We start from the raw sequence: 18,943 nt of genomic DNA, 5'->3' as shown, positions 1-18,943 counted from the left end.
GCCCATATCTCATACTCATAAATAGATAAGCAAGTGAGACCCTTGGAATAGAAAATATACTCAGAGAGCTTCCTATCATATAAAGTAGGCCACCTTTCTCCAAATGAGATGAAAACCAAAGCTGATCAAAGTTGCCGGCTTGTAATGAAGTATTCTGCTGACCCTCAGTCACCAAAACTGTAATATATGAAGCTCCAGAAGTTCAAAAAGGGTGAGACCAACTGGAAATGAAACTAGACTCAACGAGATACCTGAAATTAGAATTTCACTGGAAAAATAAATTTGAGTAAAAAATGGTTGGCCTCCAAACTCACTGATATGTTCTGCAGTTTCTGCTGTCCCCTGTTTCTGACCTCTGTCACTTGGAATACAATATCTGAAGCTAGGAAGGTTCAGTTTAAAAACTGCTTTACCTGAATATATAGGACAAGTGAGGTTACATCTCTGAAAAGTTTCATCTCCAAATAGCTTGATATGTAGAGGGTGTAGCTTCCCAAATTCACTATATAGAAGCTGTTTCTGTTCTGACCTCCATGCATTGACCATCAAATAACTTGACTTTCAGTAACTCAAAAGCGTTGAAATTTCTGCACATGACAGTAGATATATAGGAGAATATCTCCAGAAAATTTCAGCTCAAATTACTTTGTAAGTCAGAAGCTATAGTCACCCAAAATCAACTGAACTTTCTAGACAGAAACTGCTCACTACGACATTCTTTTTCCTTCACATTTCCAACTCCGAACACCTCCCATCCTCCCAAAAATGACTAAAGAAAATTATTCACTATAAAAAGAAATTACTACAGGAAGAAATACTACAGATGATGTGCTAGGGTTGCCTCCCTAGCGAGCGCTTTGTTTAAGTACTTCATTGCCGGTCCATATAGAACATGATCTTGTCAAGGTGGATACTTCTCAAGTACGACCACCCTATTGTTTGGGGCTAAGGGACTCATCGATGTGTCATAGAGACAAGACCAAGAGCTACATAAGAATACTCCTATTGGTGGCCAAAAGTATAACTTCTTAATCTTCCTCTTCTTCTCAATTTTTCTTCTAGGAGCTATCCTTACCTTCTCCTTCTCAAGTGGGGTAGAAATGATAATCCTTGGAACAATAGGTGGTAGACTCTCTTGAGAGTGACGGGAAAGGTGGGATTTCTGTTGCTGAATCTTCTGGAAAATGCTCATGTTAGATCAAAAGTGGACTCATCACAAGTTATCCTAGAGCAACTAGGAAACCATCAAAGCATTAAATCGAATACAACATGGATCTGGAAAAGGATCAACCTAGATATCTAATGTGATAGTGTATTTATCATTGGATTAGGAATCCATTAATTGGACTACAAGAAAGTCCTAAACTGTGATGCATTAGGAATCCGAGATACAAGTCTTGTTCTTTAAGGAAAATCTTTATGGGAGATTTCCTAAGACTTGAACTTATATAAATAGGAGGTTAGGGTCCCTGTTATCACCACCGTCTACAAGCATTGTGTTCTGCCCATTCAGAAGCTACAGTTGGTGACTAGCAGAAGACTTCGACCTCGACTTGTTCTTTTGTTTCTGCAGCTGCGACAATGGCCTCAACTTATGATGTCAATGGTATGTTTGAGGTTAACAATGAACATGTAACTGTGTGAGCTTGTTTGTAATTTAGTTTTACAATTGGTATCAGAGCTTAGGCTCACAAAAATTGTTCTTCAATTATTTTTCGATGAAAATCGTTTTAATTTTTCAAACAAAAAAAAAAAAAAAATTTGCTTTGCAAAGAAACAAGCCTCGTTTGCCTCTTCAGAAAAAAAACCTTCAAGGCCCATGTCGTAGCATGTGCTAATCCAAGCCCATACCCGGCCCGAAAACCTTTTCCTTCAGAAACTAAAGTAGATGACCGTTATTTTACAACGGTCATCTGGATTGAGTGGGTTTTCTGGGTTTTGGAATCGGAAGCAAAAAGGATGATTCATCCTTCTGGGAATTCAAAAACCCTTATGCTGTCGAATCAAGATGCCAAGAAGGATGTTTTTTGCTGCACTCTGGTTTTTTTTTGAATTCATGCTTCCGCAAATGTTTTTGCAGCAAAATTAAGAAATTCGCAAAGGTTGGTTTTTACAGAAAAATTCAGTTTCGATTCAATTTTGTTTTGTTAATTGATGAGCACAAGAACCCTAGAAGCATTCCCGGCGTGCGCATAGGCTTGAGTAGATGGTGACCGGATGAAATTTAAATTTCTTGGATGTTTTTGTGTTCTTGTGAAATCAACATTGTGCTTGCATATCTGTGTTGTTATGTTTGTGATTTGATATGCATGTTTAATGTGAATTCTTGAGTATTGTATCTGTGAATCGTGATATAACAATGCATGCAGAAAACTCCCAAAATTTTAGGCATTGTTAAAATTTTGACAGGTGCAAAAGAGCTTAGTTCTTATAAGGATTATTAATCCGGATAGAAGATCAAGTTTTCAAGCTCAATTTGGTTTGTGTTTTCTGTAAGTTTGAATGAACATATTGCACAAAGCATTCTTCATTAAATCTTGCAGAAAACCTTAAGTTAACAAACCAGAAAATTGTATCTTGTATTTTAAAATTATGCATATAATTTTGCTTCCAAAGAAGTAGTACAGTATGATTTTAGAATGCAGATAGCAATATGCATATATGTTCTTTTCAAATATGGATACTTAGAATTCAAATTTCTGTCTAAAGATGTGATTTGTGTTCTTTGGATAACTTGAACTGAATAAATGTGGCATATTGATTTGGAACCTTCAGAATATCATGTCTTCTGCTTAAAAGTGATGCATGCTATTAATTTTGGTTAAAGGGCTATTGATATGTGACATTGCTTGTGTTTTGTTTTCTGTTTGCATTGTTTTTTGGTATTGCTTGAAGTTACAGAAAACATAAAACTTAAAATTTTAAGAACTTTACAGATGGAAAACTCACAAAATTTTATTTTGTTTTGCTCTTTAGGAATCCCTACTGTGACCTTGAACACCATTCAGCTACTAACTGGCTATAAGTACAAGAAGTGGAGAAACCAAGTAGATTTTTATCTAGCCATGAACCAGAACATGGACCTTTGCCTAACCGAGGATGAACCGGAGAAGCTTACTAGTGACAGTTCAGATGAAGAGAAGAAATTTTTTAAGGAATGGCATAAGGCTAATAAGATGGCAAAGAATGTGATTAGGACTACTATGTCAGACACAGTTAGAGGTAGCATAGAAGAACTTGATTTAGCCATGGATTACCTGTATGCCATCCATGACATGTACAGAGAAAGTGATAAGGCTGAGGCTGCTAGATTGGCAAAGGAATTTAACGAGCTTAAGTACACTGGTACAGGGAAAGTGAGAGAGCATATCATGAAGCTAATTGAGATTAATGCTCAGCTTAGGGACCTAAACATGGGGGTCACTGATGATCATGTAGTGCATGCTGCACTGCATTCCTTGCCAAATAGTTTTAGCCAACTCAGGACTAGCTACAATGCTCAAAAGGAAAAATGGAGTCTTAAGGAGCTGATTGCCATATGTGTAGATGAGGAAGACAGGATGAGAAAAGAGAAAGAGCCAAGTACCTCAGTGAACCTTGTTGAAAAGCCTAAGAAGAAATACTAGAACCAGTCTAAGCTTAAGCCTACCAAAACCATCTACAAAGGATCTACCTCGGGAGCAGCTAAAGCCAACAAACCATTTAGGTTCAAGTGCTATTTCTGTAAGAAAGTAGGGCACATGAAGAAAGACTGCACATGCTTTAAGAATTGGTTGATCAAAAAGGGTAATTTTTCTAACTCACTGTTTTCTTTAGAAATTAATTTAGTTGATGTTGAACCAAAAACTTGGTGGATTGATTCAGGAAGCCCCTTACATATTACTAATTCTCTGCAGGGATTCATAAGGAAGAGAGTCCCAAGAAGTGATGAAGTGAACCTGTGTGTAGGCAATGGCATGAGAGTGGCAGTCAAAGCTATTGGAACCTTAAAATTAGATCTTGGTTTAGGAAAGTTGTTAGTTTTGGATAATGTTTATTATGTACCTTCCATGAGAAGGAATTTCATTTCAGTTTCTCTTTTGGTTAAATCTGGATGTAGACTTCTTATTGACAATAATGGAATTATTATTTCTAAAGATTCAGTTCAAATTGGTTCTGGTGTTATATTGAATGATTACCTACAGTTAAATTGTTCACACAGTCAACAAGAAATTTCTCTTGTTGAAAATAATAACACATCGAGTAACACTTTAACTGGTGTTAAAAGAACTAAATGCAATGAAAAGTCTGCATATTTGTGGCATAGAAGACTTGGCCATATATCAAAAGAGAGATTGAAAATATTGGTTAAAAACAATATCTTGAATGAACTTGACTTTTCTGATTTACAAGATTGTGTTGAATGTTTTAAGGGAAAGATAACTAACTTAAGAAAAAAGACTGCATACAGAAGCCAAGCACTTTTAGAGCTCATACATACTAACATTTGTGGTCCATTTAGAACTCAAAAAATCTGTGGAAATGTGTATTTCATAACCTTCATCGATGACTTTTCTAGATATTGTTATGTTTATCTACTTTCAGAAAAATCTCAAGCACTTAAAGCTTTTCAGATATTTAAGGCTGAAGTAGAAAAACAACTAGAAAAGAAAATCAAAACTGTTAGGTCAGATAGAGGTGGTGAATTTTATGGAAAATACACAGAGAATAGACAACAAAAGGGTCCCTTTGCCTTGTTTCTGCAAGAAAATTGACAGGCAGGATTTAGGAGAAGTCTTGTACCAATGTTGAGAAGATGACCGTGAATCAAGTCGATAGAGCGTCTAGTAGGAATGGGCAAATGGGGGTGGGGTACCCGCGGGTTTTCCCCGCATTTTTCAAGCGGGGGCGGGGACGGGGTTCCCCCATCACGGGTGCTGGGGCGTGGTTTCCCATTACCCAGACGGGTCCCCATCTTCAACCCAGATGCCGTCTAGAGTTCTACCACGTCATGGAATACGTTTGGGACTTTGGGGAGAACAATATTAACCAAAAAAAAAAAAAAAAGCACAAAAATTCTATCAGACCTATTAAATGGACCGGGTGTGACCCAAAAATCAACTCCTGATGTCAGGCTACTGACCCTCTCCAGCACCCTCTAACTACAAAAAATTTTGTTCTCTAAATTTTGAACAATGAGGCCAATGAACTTTTGATGTTGGCTATTAATCTATCATGCCCTCTCATTAGTCATTACTCTCTACCCTGAGAAAATATGCCTACATTTTACATTACATGTGCCTCTTAAATAGTCTCAATTTTCAATGAACTCAAAACAAAGGCTCCTTAACATTGTGATCGTATTATCTTGAGACTACCGTGAGACATAGCAATAAATTAGAAAGAGCAATGGAGAAAAATAAAGAAATAACTAGTGAAAATAATTCAGAAAGAAACTAGCATATTTATAAATGTCTGCTCTCAAAAGTATTACAATGTTGAGGGAGTTTTCGGCTCCAACAAAGAGAGAGATGTGGATGATCCAGGAAAGCCTTTGTAGTTATTTAGCTCGCCCCATACAACCTGTTCAACTTCTTCCCAGGATTTTGCCATCTTGAGTTCGTCCCAGATACTAAAAATTGCTCCCAGGACATTCTCTTCATGTAGAATACAGTAGCACCTACACACGTGATCCAGAACAAATTCGACCACTGTCATTGTTTGGGCAATATTTCATAAATGGGTAAATTATAAACATCAACGCAATCTCGACCATAACAGTCACAGATTACATCAGAAGACAAACAACAGAGAATCAGGACATTTGACTGCTTAAATTCAGAATGTACGCATCCTTTTCAAACAAAAGATATACAAGAATCTTAACGATGTCAAGGCACAATAGTTTAAATGCATCAAGTATTGGTTTGCACGGGAAATTTTTAAATATGTAAAATTACAAGAATCCTGTCATTCTCATTCTCATTCTCATTCTCATTCTCATTCTCATTCTCATTGCCACCTAGCTGTACATCTAAGGTACTGAACACTTCAGTCTGATGCATACCACATTTTTCTCATGGTTGAGATAGGACATAGATAATTCAGACCATAGAGCCAAATTTTCCTTGATAAATAAGATCATTAACTGATGTATTGAGAAGTTATAAATTGACGAAACAGCATAAGCAAGTATACAGAGGGAATCATTACTTACATGGCATGGTAGGAAAGTCGTCCAAACTTGTCGCCACCCTCCATGTACTCATGAGGTGATGCTTGTCTTACTAAAGGAAGTTTATAACTATCTAGAAATTGCTTAAGGAGGTAGCAATCACCTCTGAATATATCCAAGTATAAGGGTATCAAATCATAGATGGGATCACCTGAAAATAAATCATTCGAGTCATCAAGATATAGAAAGCCAATAAAGAGCAATAGATCAGAGACATCCCAATGCTATTTCTGGCGAATAATCGCTATTTAGGGTAGGTGTTTTGCTGTTCATTTGTGGCCTAACTCGAGCTTTAAAAGTGTGCTTTTTATACAATTTACCATGCTTTAACAACACACTTTCTGCACCTGATACAGAGTTTATGTGTGTACTCTATGACAAGGTCATAGACACATGGAAAAAGTGCATGATGAGAGGGTCCAGATCCCCATATTGCAAAGAAGAACTGAAAACTTACATGTGATAACAGAAATCGAATATTGTAATTTATTAAAAGGTAACCACAAAATGATAAATAAGCACCAACCTATAGAAAGATTACTGAAATCAAGAATGTGGCTAGGGCACCATGTTTTCCTCTCTGCACGGTCACCATCAACATTCAAGGAACCATTATTTACCAGGCAAGTGTCTTTGGCGTTGCCAATGAAGCAAGAATTAAAACCACATAGTTCCATGTGAATGTTGTCATCCATGATATCAGAGTGTATCCACGAACAACTTTTACCAACTTTGCTCACACCATTTTCATCCTGACACCAAATAGGGTTGAGATATTAAAAATCAATAAGACTTGATTCACCATGTATATATGGTTTTTAAAGTTGATCTACGGGAAACTGACTTTGACAGAAAGCCATCTTCACATGTTTATTGAAGGTAGAATGTGGAATAGACCCACCTTGAACATGTACAGAAACTTGGCAAAATCATCTGGGATGTACTTGTCAACTTTCTCTATGAGTGTGCTAGGAATTGGATCTCCCCTACAAGGTGAAAGAAGGTAATTATAGTTAATAGCCAACACTTGCTACAACTCAACACGTTCTGAAAAAGTAACAGACAAAAACCTTCTTGTAGAAGGGACAGATATACCATTTAATCAAGCGACTTGAGACATCCTTCTTCTTCTTGAATAGAGTTCTAATGAATATATCCCATTCAGCAGGAATGTTTGATTTATGGGGAACAGCTTCCATACTACCGTTGGTGAATGGAAAATCTGATCCCTGTTCAATATCTGAGAAAGTTGAGATATTAAGAGGTGGATGGGGCAAGAGATGGAGGTTACGGAGCTGCTCTCCCAGGAAGGAAGCTAAGTTCAGTTCATCTTCCCGTGACACAGTATCTCTTCTGCAAAGTTCAATAAAAACCATGACCAATTTGTGCTAATGCTTCATATGACATATCTAAAACAGGAGAGAGGAAAAAATAAAAAAAAAATATGAGGATTGAAACTAAGAGAGAACTTAAACTATAGCACTTACAACTCTGCATATATTTTTCCTTTGCATCGTTTTGTTATGAGATATGGCCATATCCTTGTATATTCAGCTGAACTGATGGATTTGTTTGTTGAGACCCCAGCTTTTCTGTATTCAAATTGTTTCTTCCTCCATACACCAAAAGGAGAAACATCTCCTTTGACCTTCTCCGGAATAAAATTGCACTTAGCAATCACATCGGGAACTCTGATGCCATCCCAAGGTACAATTTTATACGTTCCATTTTCAAGATAAATGATCCCACTTGCCAAAACGTCAGGTACGTGATTTTTCAGAGGGGAGTTGACTTTGCCTAGGAGACTGTAGAACTCAAGCTGTAAATGCGCACTAAGATATTAGATGGATGTCAAAAATGCAGCAAGAAAAGCAGAGTACAAGTAAGATTTTATACCTCAGCACCTAATCCATAAAGTGACGTTTCCAGTCCTTCCTCAACAAAAATTTTGATTACCCAGTTGCTCATGAGATAAACCTGTTGGAAAAAGACAAATCAGATAATCTTAACAAGAATGCATAGGCATATAAGAACATCAGTGCCTCAATACTCATAGCATTCATTGTTATTGTATGATGCTACAGTGTTAACATTTGAACTTAACAAGTTCTTTGACTCTAATGAATCAACAAAATAATAATAAAAAGATGGATCCCAACAGAATACTATTTTCTGCGAAACCCTCAACATCATCGATTAAATCTCCTAAACCTTCACTCGTTAACGTAACTTTCGAGGGGCAAAGTGATAATGTGTAGAGAATACTTAAAGTTAGTAAATTAAGAGTAATATAGAGGAACCTTTTTTATGCTAGTAAAACTAGTTTACCATGGCTTGCCATTGGTTTCCTTATAGTGCAAGTATGTTTACTCTTACTATGGAGACGTCAGTGCAGATAAGTATTTAAAATTGTTGCATTATATTAGATGAGAAACAAAATTAACTTACAGGATTGCTACCCGTGCCAACTGGAAGCCTCTCATCATCTGTTGGAGAAGGCAATTTGTGGAAGGCACAAATTTCTGCCATGGATTCTGACCATTTGCTAGCATTTAGTGCAAGACATGCTCCCTGACATTCACAAGAACAAACAATTGAATTATAAGTAGAATGTATAGGAAATGAAACCGGAGCTTCAGCTTATCACAAACCAAAAAGAAATAACTTGCGCATAGGAGAGAACAACCCATGTTTTCTAGACATGATGTAGAAGGAAACCTCTCAAAGGTAGATGTACATATTTGGCCAAAAAGCCTACCAGTTTAGACATATGACTGAACAAAGAAAAGAATAATTTTGTCTTCCGGAAAGATTCTTGTTTGATTGATTAATATCACAGAGGACAACCATCAAGTGTAAAAAACTTAATGTTCCAGACACTCATCAAGCTCTTCATAGAGAAATGAATATCAAACTAATACAACTACAGTATTAGTAGACAGATAAAAATGAGCATTCTAGAAATTGGCAATGATATATATATCATTGCCAATTTCTTCATTGCAACATTTGTCTGTGTGTATATCAGCCAATTTGGATGGCTAAAGAATAGGGTAATAAGAAAAGTACCTTCCAGATCAAGTCTCTCATTCCTGGTTTTCCAACCCAAAGCTTGAATAACCATTCTCTCATTTCTCGTTGCCCTATGCAATTGCCTGAGCTCCAAGGAGAGTTGTAATGATCTCTCTCTTCATCCAGATACATGGCTAAGAAATTTACATCATAAGAAAAACCCTGAGCACCATTACTAGTTCTTTCACTACTAGAATATTCTCCAGGTTTGAGAGTTCTGACTCTTTTTACTTTCCTAGTCATATCTGAGGAATTATAATCATCTTTATCATAGAGAATATGATTTGTGGAATCCTCAATACCGCCTTCATCATCTGCAAGTAATCCAGCACGGCAAACTCCCTTATGACGATAACCAGGTGCCATATCCCAGCACACAAATTCAAAGTTCTTAGAATTTACAAAGTTCTGGGTAACAGCAATAGATGGTTCAAGATTTAGGACACAGTGCCACCATCCACTAGGAACGAAAATCGTCTCCCCCGGCATTTGGGTGCACTCTATGGGCTTGTCTTCATCAGCAAGAAGTGGATAAAAATCTAGCCACCACTGAAGACACAAATAAATAAATAAACAAAAGATAACTTTATAAACCACAAACAACAGATATTATGAGAAGTTGCAGAGGACTAACTAGGGTATCTAAATAAATACCTGCAACGAAGTTGGAGTTTCAATATTGACATCACCGTCTTCTTCGTTTACATGTACTGTGACACCTATAGGTACTCTTCCTGGAGGATACAAGGCCCACCTAAACAAACAGAATAGCTGATTAGCTCCTGGAACTCAGTTATTTTAATTGCAGAAGGAGAAAAAGAGCAAAATAATTTTCATCGAATAAAAAAAAAAAATGAATAGCATAAGATCATGACCAAATCATCCACAGACCATACAGATAGAGGAGAATGTATAAGCATGCAACAGATCAACATTCCAAAATGACGAAGGGCTTCTCCCGTTTGTGTGTGGGAGGGGGACTGAGGAGAGGAAAGGAATAAAGAAAAGCTCAACAAACCAAAGTAAACCCAATCATTCACCTTTCTTACAAAGAAGCAAATATGCCCAGCAAGTATGCAAGTTAACAACAGCATTGCAGGAGCCTTTACGACAAAAAAGTGGAAGAATATAGTATTTTCAAAGCATGCAAGATTTAAACCAAACCGAAGTCCTTAACTGCATGCAAGCACGGCAAAATACATTAACACTATCAAATTCACAAATGCATGAGCTTACTAAGAAGAGAGAAAAAGAAGAAGTAGGTTTTACCTTTTACGACCACATAGAAGTGTATTCCAGGCACTGGTCAGAGCTGGATCAACATGCCAAGAAGCACCAGACCTCTGGGGACCAATAATGAGCCATCTAAATGGAGGTCGCTTATCTTTGTCCAAAACATCAAAAAAGTCCTCTTGAAATAGATAAGGTACACTGTAATCTTTCAACAAGCCAGGTTCAACCTCTCCAAACTGTTTAAGAAAGAAGTCACTTCACATATCAAAAGAAGAAAAGGAATAATATGAAAATTAACAACCTCTCGACCACACAGAGACCAAGAGAGTACCTTGTGATCAAAGATATAAAGCGGATCCTCATCATGCTGAACCTTCATATATGAAACATAATCTTTGAATGTCATTGAGATTTTACGTGAGCTCCTTTGAGAAATCTTGAAAGCTGTATCTCCATAATTCTGCAATAAGTGGTCAAGTGTCCTTGTACGCCTTGCAGGCCATGCATCAGCTAATCCAGTGAGCAAAACCTGATAAAGTTATCAGCAACAGTCTATGTGAACAACATAAACATCATCTGTAGGTTCTAGCATAGTAGTACTGATTAAAAATCTCTAAAGTACAAGGCCAATCTATTAATGAAACAGTTTGGTAAAAAAGGTCAAATCAGTAAACCGCAGGTTTAATCTCCCCCTTTTCTAACAAAATTGATGCCTACAATTATAATCTGAACATTTGGTTCAATCTGCAACGAAAATCTTTTGAGTTACCACAACACATCTTACCAGAAAAATAATCGAGTCGCCAGAAAAACTATGGGAGTTTCATCCAAAAAAGAAACGGCCCTATAGAGCATTGTGTACTATAATTTCAGCTAAGGAAATGCTGTAATGCTGATGCCCTTGTGACCAGAATATTTGTGGTGACAGAGAGGGTGGTGGTATCACTGGTGTAGCGGAATTACCAATAAGAAAAATATGGTCTGGTAAGGTATTGGTTGATTGGGGTAGGAACTGGAATAGTAAATTTTTTTTAAGCGCAAAACAGACTGGTTCTCTCTTTGATATGTTATCACTTTCTAGGTTCTCAACAGAGACTAGTAGATTTCAACCGGAAAAAAAAAAAAACAAAAGTACTAAATCATGATATATGTCCTAGATAGTGTATCATGTAAGAGAATTCTCCTTTTGCAAATGTAAAATCATTTTCTAATAGAACGATGTGCACAAACATAATTGAAAAGCAAAAATCGAAATTTGACTTCCACTGTTTTAACTTAATCTGTATTATGAACTAAGAAATGAATCGTTGTCACTATACCGGTTTCTTCCCATCATAATCACAAGAAAACTCTTCCAATGTGATCTTGTCCTTTCTTTCCACATTCCCATTGTCAAAAGAAAAACCATCCAATGTGGTATGACACCTGTATAATCTTCTGTACAAGAACAAAGAGTCGAATCCTGCACCAAGTAGATAGGCAATGACAAACGCCTTCAGCCAGGGAAAAACTCAAAAGAAAGTTTTCAACATCATAAACAAAATGATCCACCACAATGAGGATGCTATTCGAAAGGCATAAGATCCTTACCATCAAAACTCAATGGTTTTCTGCAAGCCTCATCGCGTTCATACGACACATTCTCGCTGCACGAAATGCACAACAAAATAAGTTCTCATACTTTTGCCTTCAAACGAAAACCACAACTTCGAAAAACTACTAGACATCCGAGACATACAAATGCAGCACAGTCTTCTTCCACGATCCTTTGTACTGGAGCGGACCATTCAGTGTGTTGAGGCATAAACTCAACCAGAGTGGCTCTTCATTGCAAAATATATACATCACACTGCATATAAACACAGATCAGAATTCGATATTCTATACACAAAACAATAATCAAAATCCACAAACAAAATCTCACGAGCAACATTTCAAATTTCATATCCGAAAATTCAAAATTCACAGAGAGAATCGAGGAACGAACCTGCTAACGCAGGAGAGGCGAGCAACGTCGCGAGGAGAGAGCAATTCCAAGACGGCACAGATGATCTCTTCGGGGAGGACTAGGAAATTTCCGAGGGCGTCGGGCCGGCGATCTCTTGGCCGGAAGGAAGGGGCTTAGGAAACCTCCATCGGAGAAGTGCACGCTGAACTTTCGGTTGGGTCCAAAATTTGGGTCTGCCCGGTTCGGTTTCCAATTCGGCCATTTTAGATTTTTTGGCCCATTTTCAAGGCCCATTTCATTATAGATTATTAAATTTTCACCTGCTTTGTAGGACTTTTTTTGGGACCATTCTGAAGACCCAATTTTAAGTCTTTGATTCTTTCAACTCAGCAATCAAACATTCAACTATGCAATCAACTCGAGGTAAATAAAAGTGCGGCAAGCTAATGAAAATACAGGAATCTGATAGAAGACTAAGCATATTTAGTAATGTTAGCAATTTTTTAGTTAAATTTTAATCAAAGTAGCTAAAAAGTCATTTTGGCTAGCCACTTTAGAAATACATCTGTATCAGTGCTCTCTATTTTAGCTAATTTGAATTTATATTATTATTTAAATAAAGATTAAATAGTTTAAATGTATTTATAAATTACATAAAATAACTCAAAATGAATGTTTTAAATTATAGAGAGCCTCATCTGGCTCTCTATATTAAAGAGCGAGATAGCTAAAAGTTATAATGAAAAGTCACTTAGGAGTCTGATGCAGCTGTTAAAATAGATAAAAAAAACTAAACATGCTCTCTAAAATAGCTGAGGAGCCAAAATAGAGAGTCTGCTAAAAATGCTCTAAAAGTGCAGCAAGCTAATAAAAGTTCATCAATACCGTACTAATAAAAGTCGATCAGTGCCGTACTAATAAAAATCCATCACCAACAGCAAATAAAAGAGTCTTTGATTTAAGCAAATAAGAGTCTTAAAACTTCATGTCTTCAACAAGCAGCCAGCACCTTTCATCCATCATATAGTTTCTTCGGGTAGTTCACCAACATCTGTTACACTAGATTTTGCATCATATTCACAATGTCAGACTTCAAGTTTTCTACATATTCACAAAGACGCAAAGTCAAACAAAACACAAAAATTAAAAAGTGACAAGAACAAAACAGAAGTAATTTACTTGCTTCCATCTTTTTCAATTCAGCGTACTGCCCCATTTCAATCCTAATTGGCTCCTTGAACAGTGGCTTACTTGTAGCCCTCAACCAATCACTTGAACAAACAAGCGCCTCAACCAGTTTAGGGGTCAAACTTGCTCTAAATGGATCTAGAATCCTCTTTCCAAGACTGAATACGCTTTCATAAGCTACTATTGATGCAGGTACAGCCATAACATCCCTTGCAATATGCGATAGAATTGGAAATCTCGCATAATTCTCTTTCTACCAATCCAACAGTTGAAAGCTTGGATTTGAAGAGCTTATATGAAATGTATCAATACACAAAAGTATTGATGTGTATGGGCTATGCATGCCATGATGATTTTTCAATATTTTAAACTATACAAAGTTAAAATGTGTCAATTTCTTTAAATTGTTATTGTTTAGCAAATTTTCGATGTATGAATTGTGCTTATGAGTTTGTTTTCACCTTATTATATGTGGTAAGGCTTAATGAAAATTACCAAGCTTTGTTGATATTGTTTTAACTTGGTAAGTATGAAAATTTGTGGTGAGCCTCTATATGCAAAGCACAAATGGTCTCACTTCGGTGATGACATGTCAAACTGCTATACATGATACATTTAATTTTTACCACATACATGATTGAAGCTTGCAACAGTTTTTGTTACCTGGAAAGGTTTTTAATGAGGCAACAATAAACGAGACAAATACCATCATTCATCGATGGACATCCAAAAGAGTGTTGTAAATAAATCTATGTGACTGTCCACGTAAATACTCTTTAATTATGTATTTTGATGTAAACTCATAATAAAGGAGGCTAATAAGATTGAATGAGTACACTTTTACTTCCTTCCAATTATTCTCTCTTTATTTTACTTTCTCCCTAATTTATAACTGAAGTCATACTATAATTTGATAATCAAATAGATCCATTGACTTTATGAATTCCTTAGCTTGTGGGATCAGCTTCTGACGAAAGGAAATTAAAAATAAAAAGATTATATAAGGGACATTAGTATTGCATATGAAAGGAGTTCTATGATCAATTAATAATTCAAAAGCCAGCGTACTAAAATCTTAACGAATCAGTTGACATGGCGCAATTTTAGGGTCAATCTAATTTTAGAAATTTTTGTTTCTACTATTTTAGTCTCCATCACTCCCCTGCATATAAATCCAGTTATTTGCATGTTAGCTACTGCACGCCTATCAAGCAGTTATATTACGATTATCGATCAAGTCAATTTTTTAAATCTGATAATCAAGTCAATAAAAACAATTTGAGTGAAACGTGGTCTTTCTCTTGATAAATCTAATTTTTACGTTATTTTTTAAAGGAAATGATAGAAAAGGTCACATTAGAGTGTGATATGATAAAAATGTCACCTAGTTTCCCACTTGATAAAATGGTCCATCATGAATTGTCGGTAATATTAATTTAGTCCTTATTAATAATGAGGTGATGTTAAAAAAGGTCACTTTTAAATTTTTTTGATTCCAATTCTGCCCTTTAAGCTATAAAATCTTTATTTCTAATTCCACCTGATATTTCCTCTCTGTTAATCTCATTGCATTATCTTCTTCACTTTCCTCAGGTTGAACCAGATGTTGGAGATAAAATTCCTCATAGAAAAAAATTCACGGTCTTTTTCACTCTCACTCTCTTGAGATCTCAAACAATTTTGATCGGTTTCTTCCGCCATGATCTGCTGAAACACGTCGCCGTCGGCGAGAATGGAAGGAATCTAACGTCTCCGGCGACGATGCCTTCGCCGCGATCTGCAACAAGTACGACCGATACGGCATCGACAAGTAGAAGGACTCTAATGTCTCCGGCGACGATGCCTTCGCTCGCCTCTACTCTGCCGTCGAGTTCGACATTGAAGCTGGTCTTCAGGTTCAGTATCTTTCTCTGTTTCTTTCTGATTCAAACTGTGTGTTTCAGAGCGATGAAATCTCTTTGAGAGTTCAGAATTTCGAATCTCTTTGAAATTGACTAGAATTTAAGTTATGATTTGGTCCTATTTTTCAAATTGAGACTGAATTTTGAGTAATTTTGATCTGCAGAAAGCGGAGCTTGCTTCAAAAAAGAAAAGTAGGGCATTTGCAGTTGCTCTGAATGCCGTGATTCGCCGGACCAAGGCTCGATTGCTTAAAGAGGTTCCCAAGTTGCAGAGATTGGCTGTAAAGAAGGTTGGCCTCCACTGTTTGAATCAATTCTATTATCGTGCTTCTTAGTAATTGTGCATTTTCATAAAACTGTTTGAGAAATTGATGTTTAGTGTGCTACATTCTAAAACTGAAAATTGAAAGATGATTGCACTCGGATACGGTGTTTTAGTGCTCGATAGTAAATTGAAGTGGAAGAACATGTGTAGTTGAGTTGTCAATTTTGCCTGTTTAGTATAGAATTCTTGATTGCTTAGGGTTTGTGCAGTGAGGTTTATAAATGCTACTATTTGCTCACAGGTTAAAGGGCTTTCATCTGAAGAGTTTGCTGCTCGTAATGAGTTGGTTGTAAGGCTTGTTTACAGAAAAAGACATAACTGGAAGAAACCACAGTTTTGCTTGGGAAAAAAAAAAAAGCCTATGTAGAATTGAATTGATTGACAACAGGTCAATCAGTTTCCCCTCTTAAAAATGATGCCTCTTGGAAACAATCTTGTAAATTGAAATGTAAAGGCCGTCTTCAATGGATTTTTGTGTCATTCTTTACTTCCCATTCAGTTTTGAGCATTTCTATGTGCTGAGATTAAGGTTTGTGTAGTTTAGTTGAAATGAAGTTGGAAGCAAGCAGATTTTTGAGCTTGTGTGTTTGGTCTCTGAGGTTTTTGTCTTGTTGGGTTTTGCGGTTGTTCTTGAATTTTGTGCTGGTGAAGTTGTGTGCGTGTTTTTTGTTGCAGTGAGTATCGTTTCCCTTCATATTGTTAAATAAGGGACCTCACTTATTCTGAGCAAAAATTATTGAACCAGGAAGGAATGAAGAATCAAAACTGGACTCCTGTAATTAATAATGGAAGATTTGAACCATCTATATGGTGTAAAATCTTGTAAATACTGTAGAAAATGCTTGAAGGTATAAGTAGAGCCTTGTTCATCAACCCAATGGGTTGTGGATGGCTGGTTGGTGGGAGCAACCTCTCTGTTTGTTTATGTTTATTAGAATTGGTTTATCTTTATGTTAAATTTGGTTGTTCTTCCACATTTTTTCTACAGATTCATAGAAGAAAGGTACGGGCATGGCAAATGATATGTATTTTGTCACATTTCGTTTGTCAAGATATAGTTTCAGAAGTTGCACGTTGCTTGCACACATCCCTCTCTGTAAGTAAAGTTTGTATCATGCCATATCACCTTGGTTGTCTCCTATAATTAATGACTGCAATAGAATCTATTGTCCTTAAGATTTTGAATCTACCATTAAGATCACTTTTCAAGAATTGCTGAGAAATGTCATTCTTGTTTTGCTTTCTGGATATTCTTTGAGATTTTAAGTCTACCATCCCTGATTCTTAATTTTTGTCTCTCTTTTGGTCATTCATGCTCAGTCTAAAGATTGACATTAAAATGAAATACCTATCAAAACACTAATTATGAAAATAAAATAAGCATGACAATGGATGATAATTGGGAGTCCCAATCTTTGACCTTAGTCCTCTCTGAAAAATGTTTTTGGTGATGTAAACTAGGTTATAGTCCGATGTTTTTCTTTCCTGGGGCAAGTTGACCATGTTTCTACAATCCCTTGTTTTGGACTACTGTGTAATTTGAATATGTAGTCTAACAGTTTTTAGGTAACTACACATCGGTCTTGGACCATTATCCAATGCGGTTTTCTAAATTAGTCACAGATGAGAAGGCTGTCCCCTTAACAGATTCTAGATTTCAAGAAACTGTGGAATATCACTTTTGTTGTAAACTAGTTGTCAAGGTTTAATTATTTGCTTGTTTATTTATTGCAGAGGAACAACTTACCTGCAGTTCGTCAATATTTGGAAACATTTGCAATTAATATATACTTAAAAGTTTCCATTACTGGTAAGAATTTGCCTTTAGTGGTTTCATGGTGCAACAACTATCTCTTTCATAATATCTGTGAATTGGGTTTTGGTTTTGGTTTTTTTTTTTTTTTGGGGGGGGGGGGGGGGGGGGGTGTTGTTGTTGTTGTTTGTTTATAGTTTTACTCATATAGAGGCCTTGGACGAATTGTAGGACCAAATAGTATTGCAGATAGGAGAACCTGATGTAATGTTTATTTTAATACCATGTAAAGATCTTGGACGAATTGTAGGACCAGATAGGAGACCATGTAAAGATTTTGGTCTCTTTTAAGCTATTTTTGGTTAAAATGACATTTTTTTTTCCCGGAGTTCTTAGCAACTTGATATCTGATGAGTAGATGAGCTTTCATTTTAACATCTGTAAAATTTAGTTACTGATCATTTTATGGAATTCATGCTTTTGCAGTGGCTAATTATATGATGAGTCACAAGTTAATAGCCAAGTCACTGTTAATCACATGTCACTAACTAAGTAACTGACCATGTCACATTACATGTCACTGACAGTCACAAGTTAATAGCCAAGTCACTGTTAATCACATGTCACTAACTAAGTAACTGACCATGTCACTGACCAAGTAACTGTCAGTAGCCAAGTCACAAGTTAATAGCCAAGTCACTGTTAATCACATGTCACTAACTAAGTAACTGATCATGTCACTGACCAAGTAACTGTCAGCAGCCAAGTCACAAGTTGATAGCCAAGTCACTGTTAATCACATGTCACTAACTAAGTAACTGACCATGTCACAAGTTAATAGCCAAGTCACTGTTAATCACATGTCACTAACTAAGTAACTGACCATGTCACTGACCAAGTAACTGTCAGTAGCCAAGTCACAAGTTAATAGCCAAGTCACTGTTAATCACATGTCACTAACTAAGTAACTGACCATGTCACTAACCAAGTAACTGTCAGTAGCCAAGTCACAAGTTAATAGCCAAGTCACTGTTAATCACATGTCACTAACTAAGTAACTGACCATGTCACATTACATGTCACTAACCAAGTCACAAGTTAATAGTCAAGCCACTGTTAATCACATGTCACTAAGTAACTGACCATGTCACTAACCAAGTAACTATCAGTAGCCAAGTCACTGACATTGACTTGAGGTTAACAATGATTTGGCAAGAAATCCTCTGTATGGGGACCAAGAATAAGAAATCATTGCCTTCAAACGAATGGTTCATAAACCTTAATGAGAATGACTATAGTGCATAGAGCA

General features: G+C 36.5%; 2 protein-coding genes and 1 long non-coding RNA gene across 3 annotated transcripts; 2 read left to right on the top strand and 1 right to left on the bottom strand.

Annotated features, from left to right (window-relative positions):
• The first annotated feature begins 1,581 nt into the window (after nucleotides 1-1,581).
• On the top strand, nucleotides 1,582-3,626 carry LOC133744217 (uncharacterized). Its single transcript, XM_062172356.1, has 2 exons — nucleotides 1,582-1,606; nucleotides 2,977-3,626. The coding sequence occupies exons 1-2, from the start codon at nucleotides 1,582-1,584 to the stop codon at nucleotides 3,624-3,626; spliced, it is 675 nt and encodes a 224-aa protein (XP_062028340.1).
• A 1,788-nt stretch (nucleotides 3,627-5,414) lies between these two features.
• LOC133745516 (lysine-specific demethylase JMJ21-like) lies at nucleotides 5,415-12,687 on the bottom strand. Its single transcript, XM_062173602.1, has 16 exons — nucleotides 12,507-12,687; nucleotides 12,258-12,368; nucleotides 12,110-12,165; nucleotides 11,839-11,981; nucleotides 10,851-11,048; nucleotides 10,556-10,755; nucleotides 9,941-10,040; nucleotides 9,284-9,835; nucleotides 8,663-8,785; nucleotides 8,111-8,191; nucleotides 7,702-8,033; nucleotides 7,310-7,567; nucleotides 7,116-7,200; nucleotides 6,741-6,966; nucleotides 6,197-6,365; nucleotides 5,415-5,659 (listed from the first exon to the last, which is right to left on the bottom strand). The coding sequence occupies exons 2-16, from the start codon at nucleotides 12,362-12,364 to the stop codon at nucleotides 5,470-5,472; spliced, it is 2,820 nt and encodes a 939-aa protein (XP_062029586.1). The 5' UTR covers nucleotides 12,365-12,368; nucleotides 12,507-12,687; the 3' UTR covers nucleotides 5,415-5,469.
• A 2,305-nt stretch (nucleotides 12,688-14,992) lies between these two features.
• LOC133706683 (uncharacterized) lies at nucleotides 14,993-17,771 on the top strand. The gene is made up of 4 exons (XR_009844670.1): nucleotides 14,993-15,550; nucleotides 15,721-15,846; nucleotides 16,870-16,977; nucleotides 17,616-17,771. It is a non-coding gene; the product is annotated as an uncharacterized LOC133706683 (long non-coding RNA).
• The last annotated feature ends 1,172 nt before the right edge of the window (nucleotides 17,772-18,943 follow it).

The sequence above is a fragment of the Rosa rugosa genome, chromosome 4, assembly GCF_958449725.1.
Source record: "Rosa rugosa chromosome 4, drRosRugo1.1, whole genome shotgun sequence".
Classification (NCBI taxonomy): domain Eukaryota; kingdom Viridiplantae; phylum Streptophyta; class Magnoliopsida; order Rosales; family Rosaceae; genus Rosa; species Rosa rugosa.
This window is presented reverse-complemented; position numbering and strand designations above follow the sequence as displayed.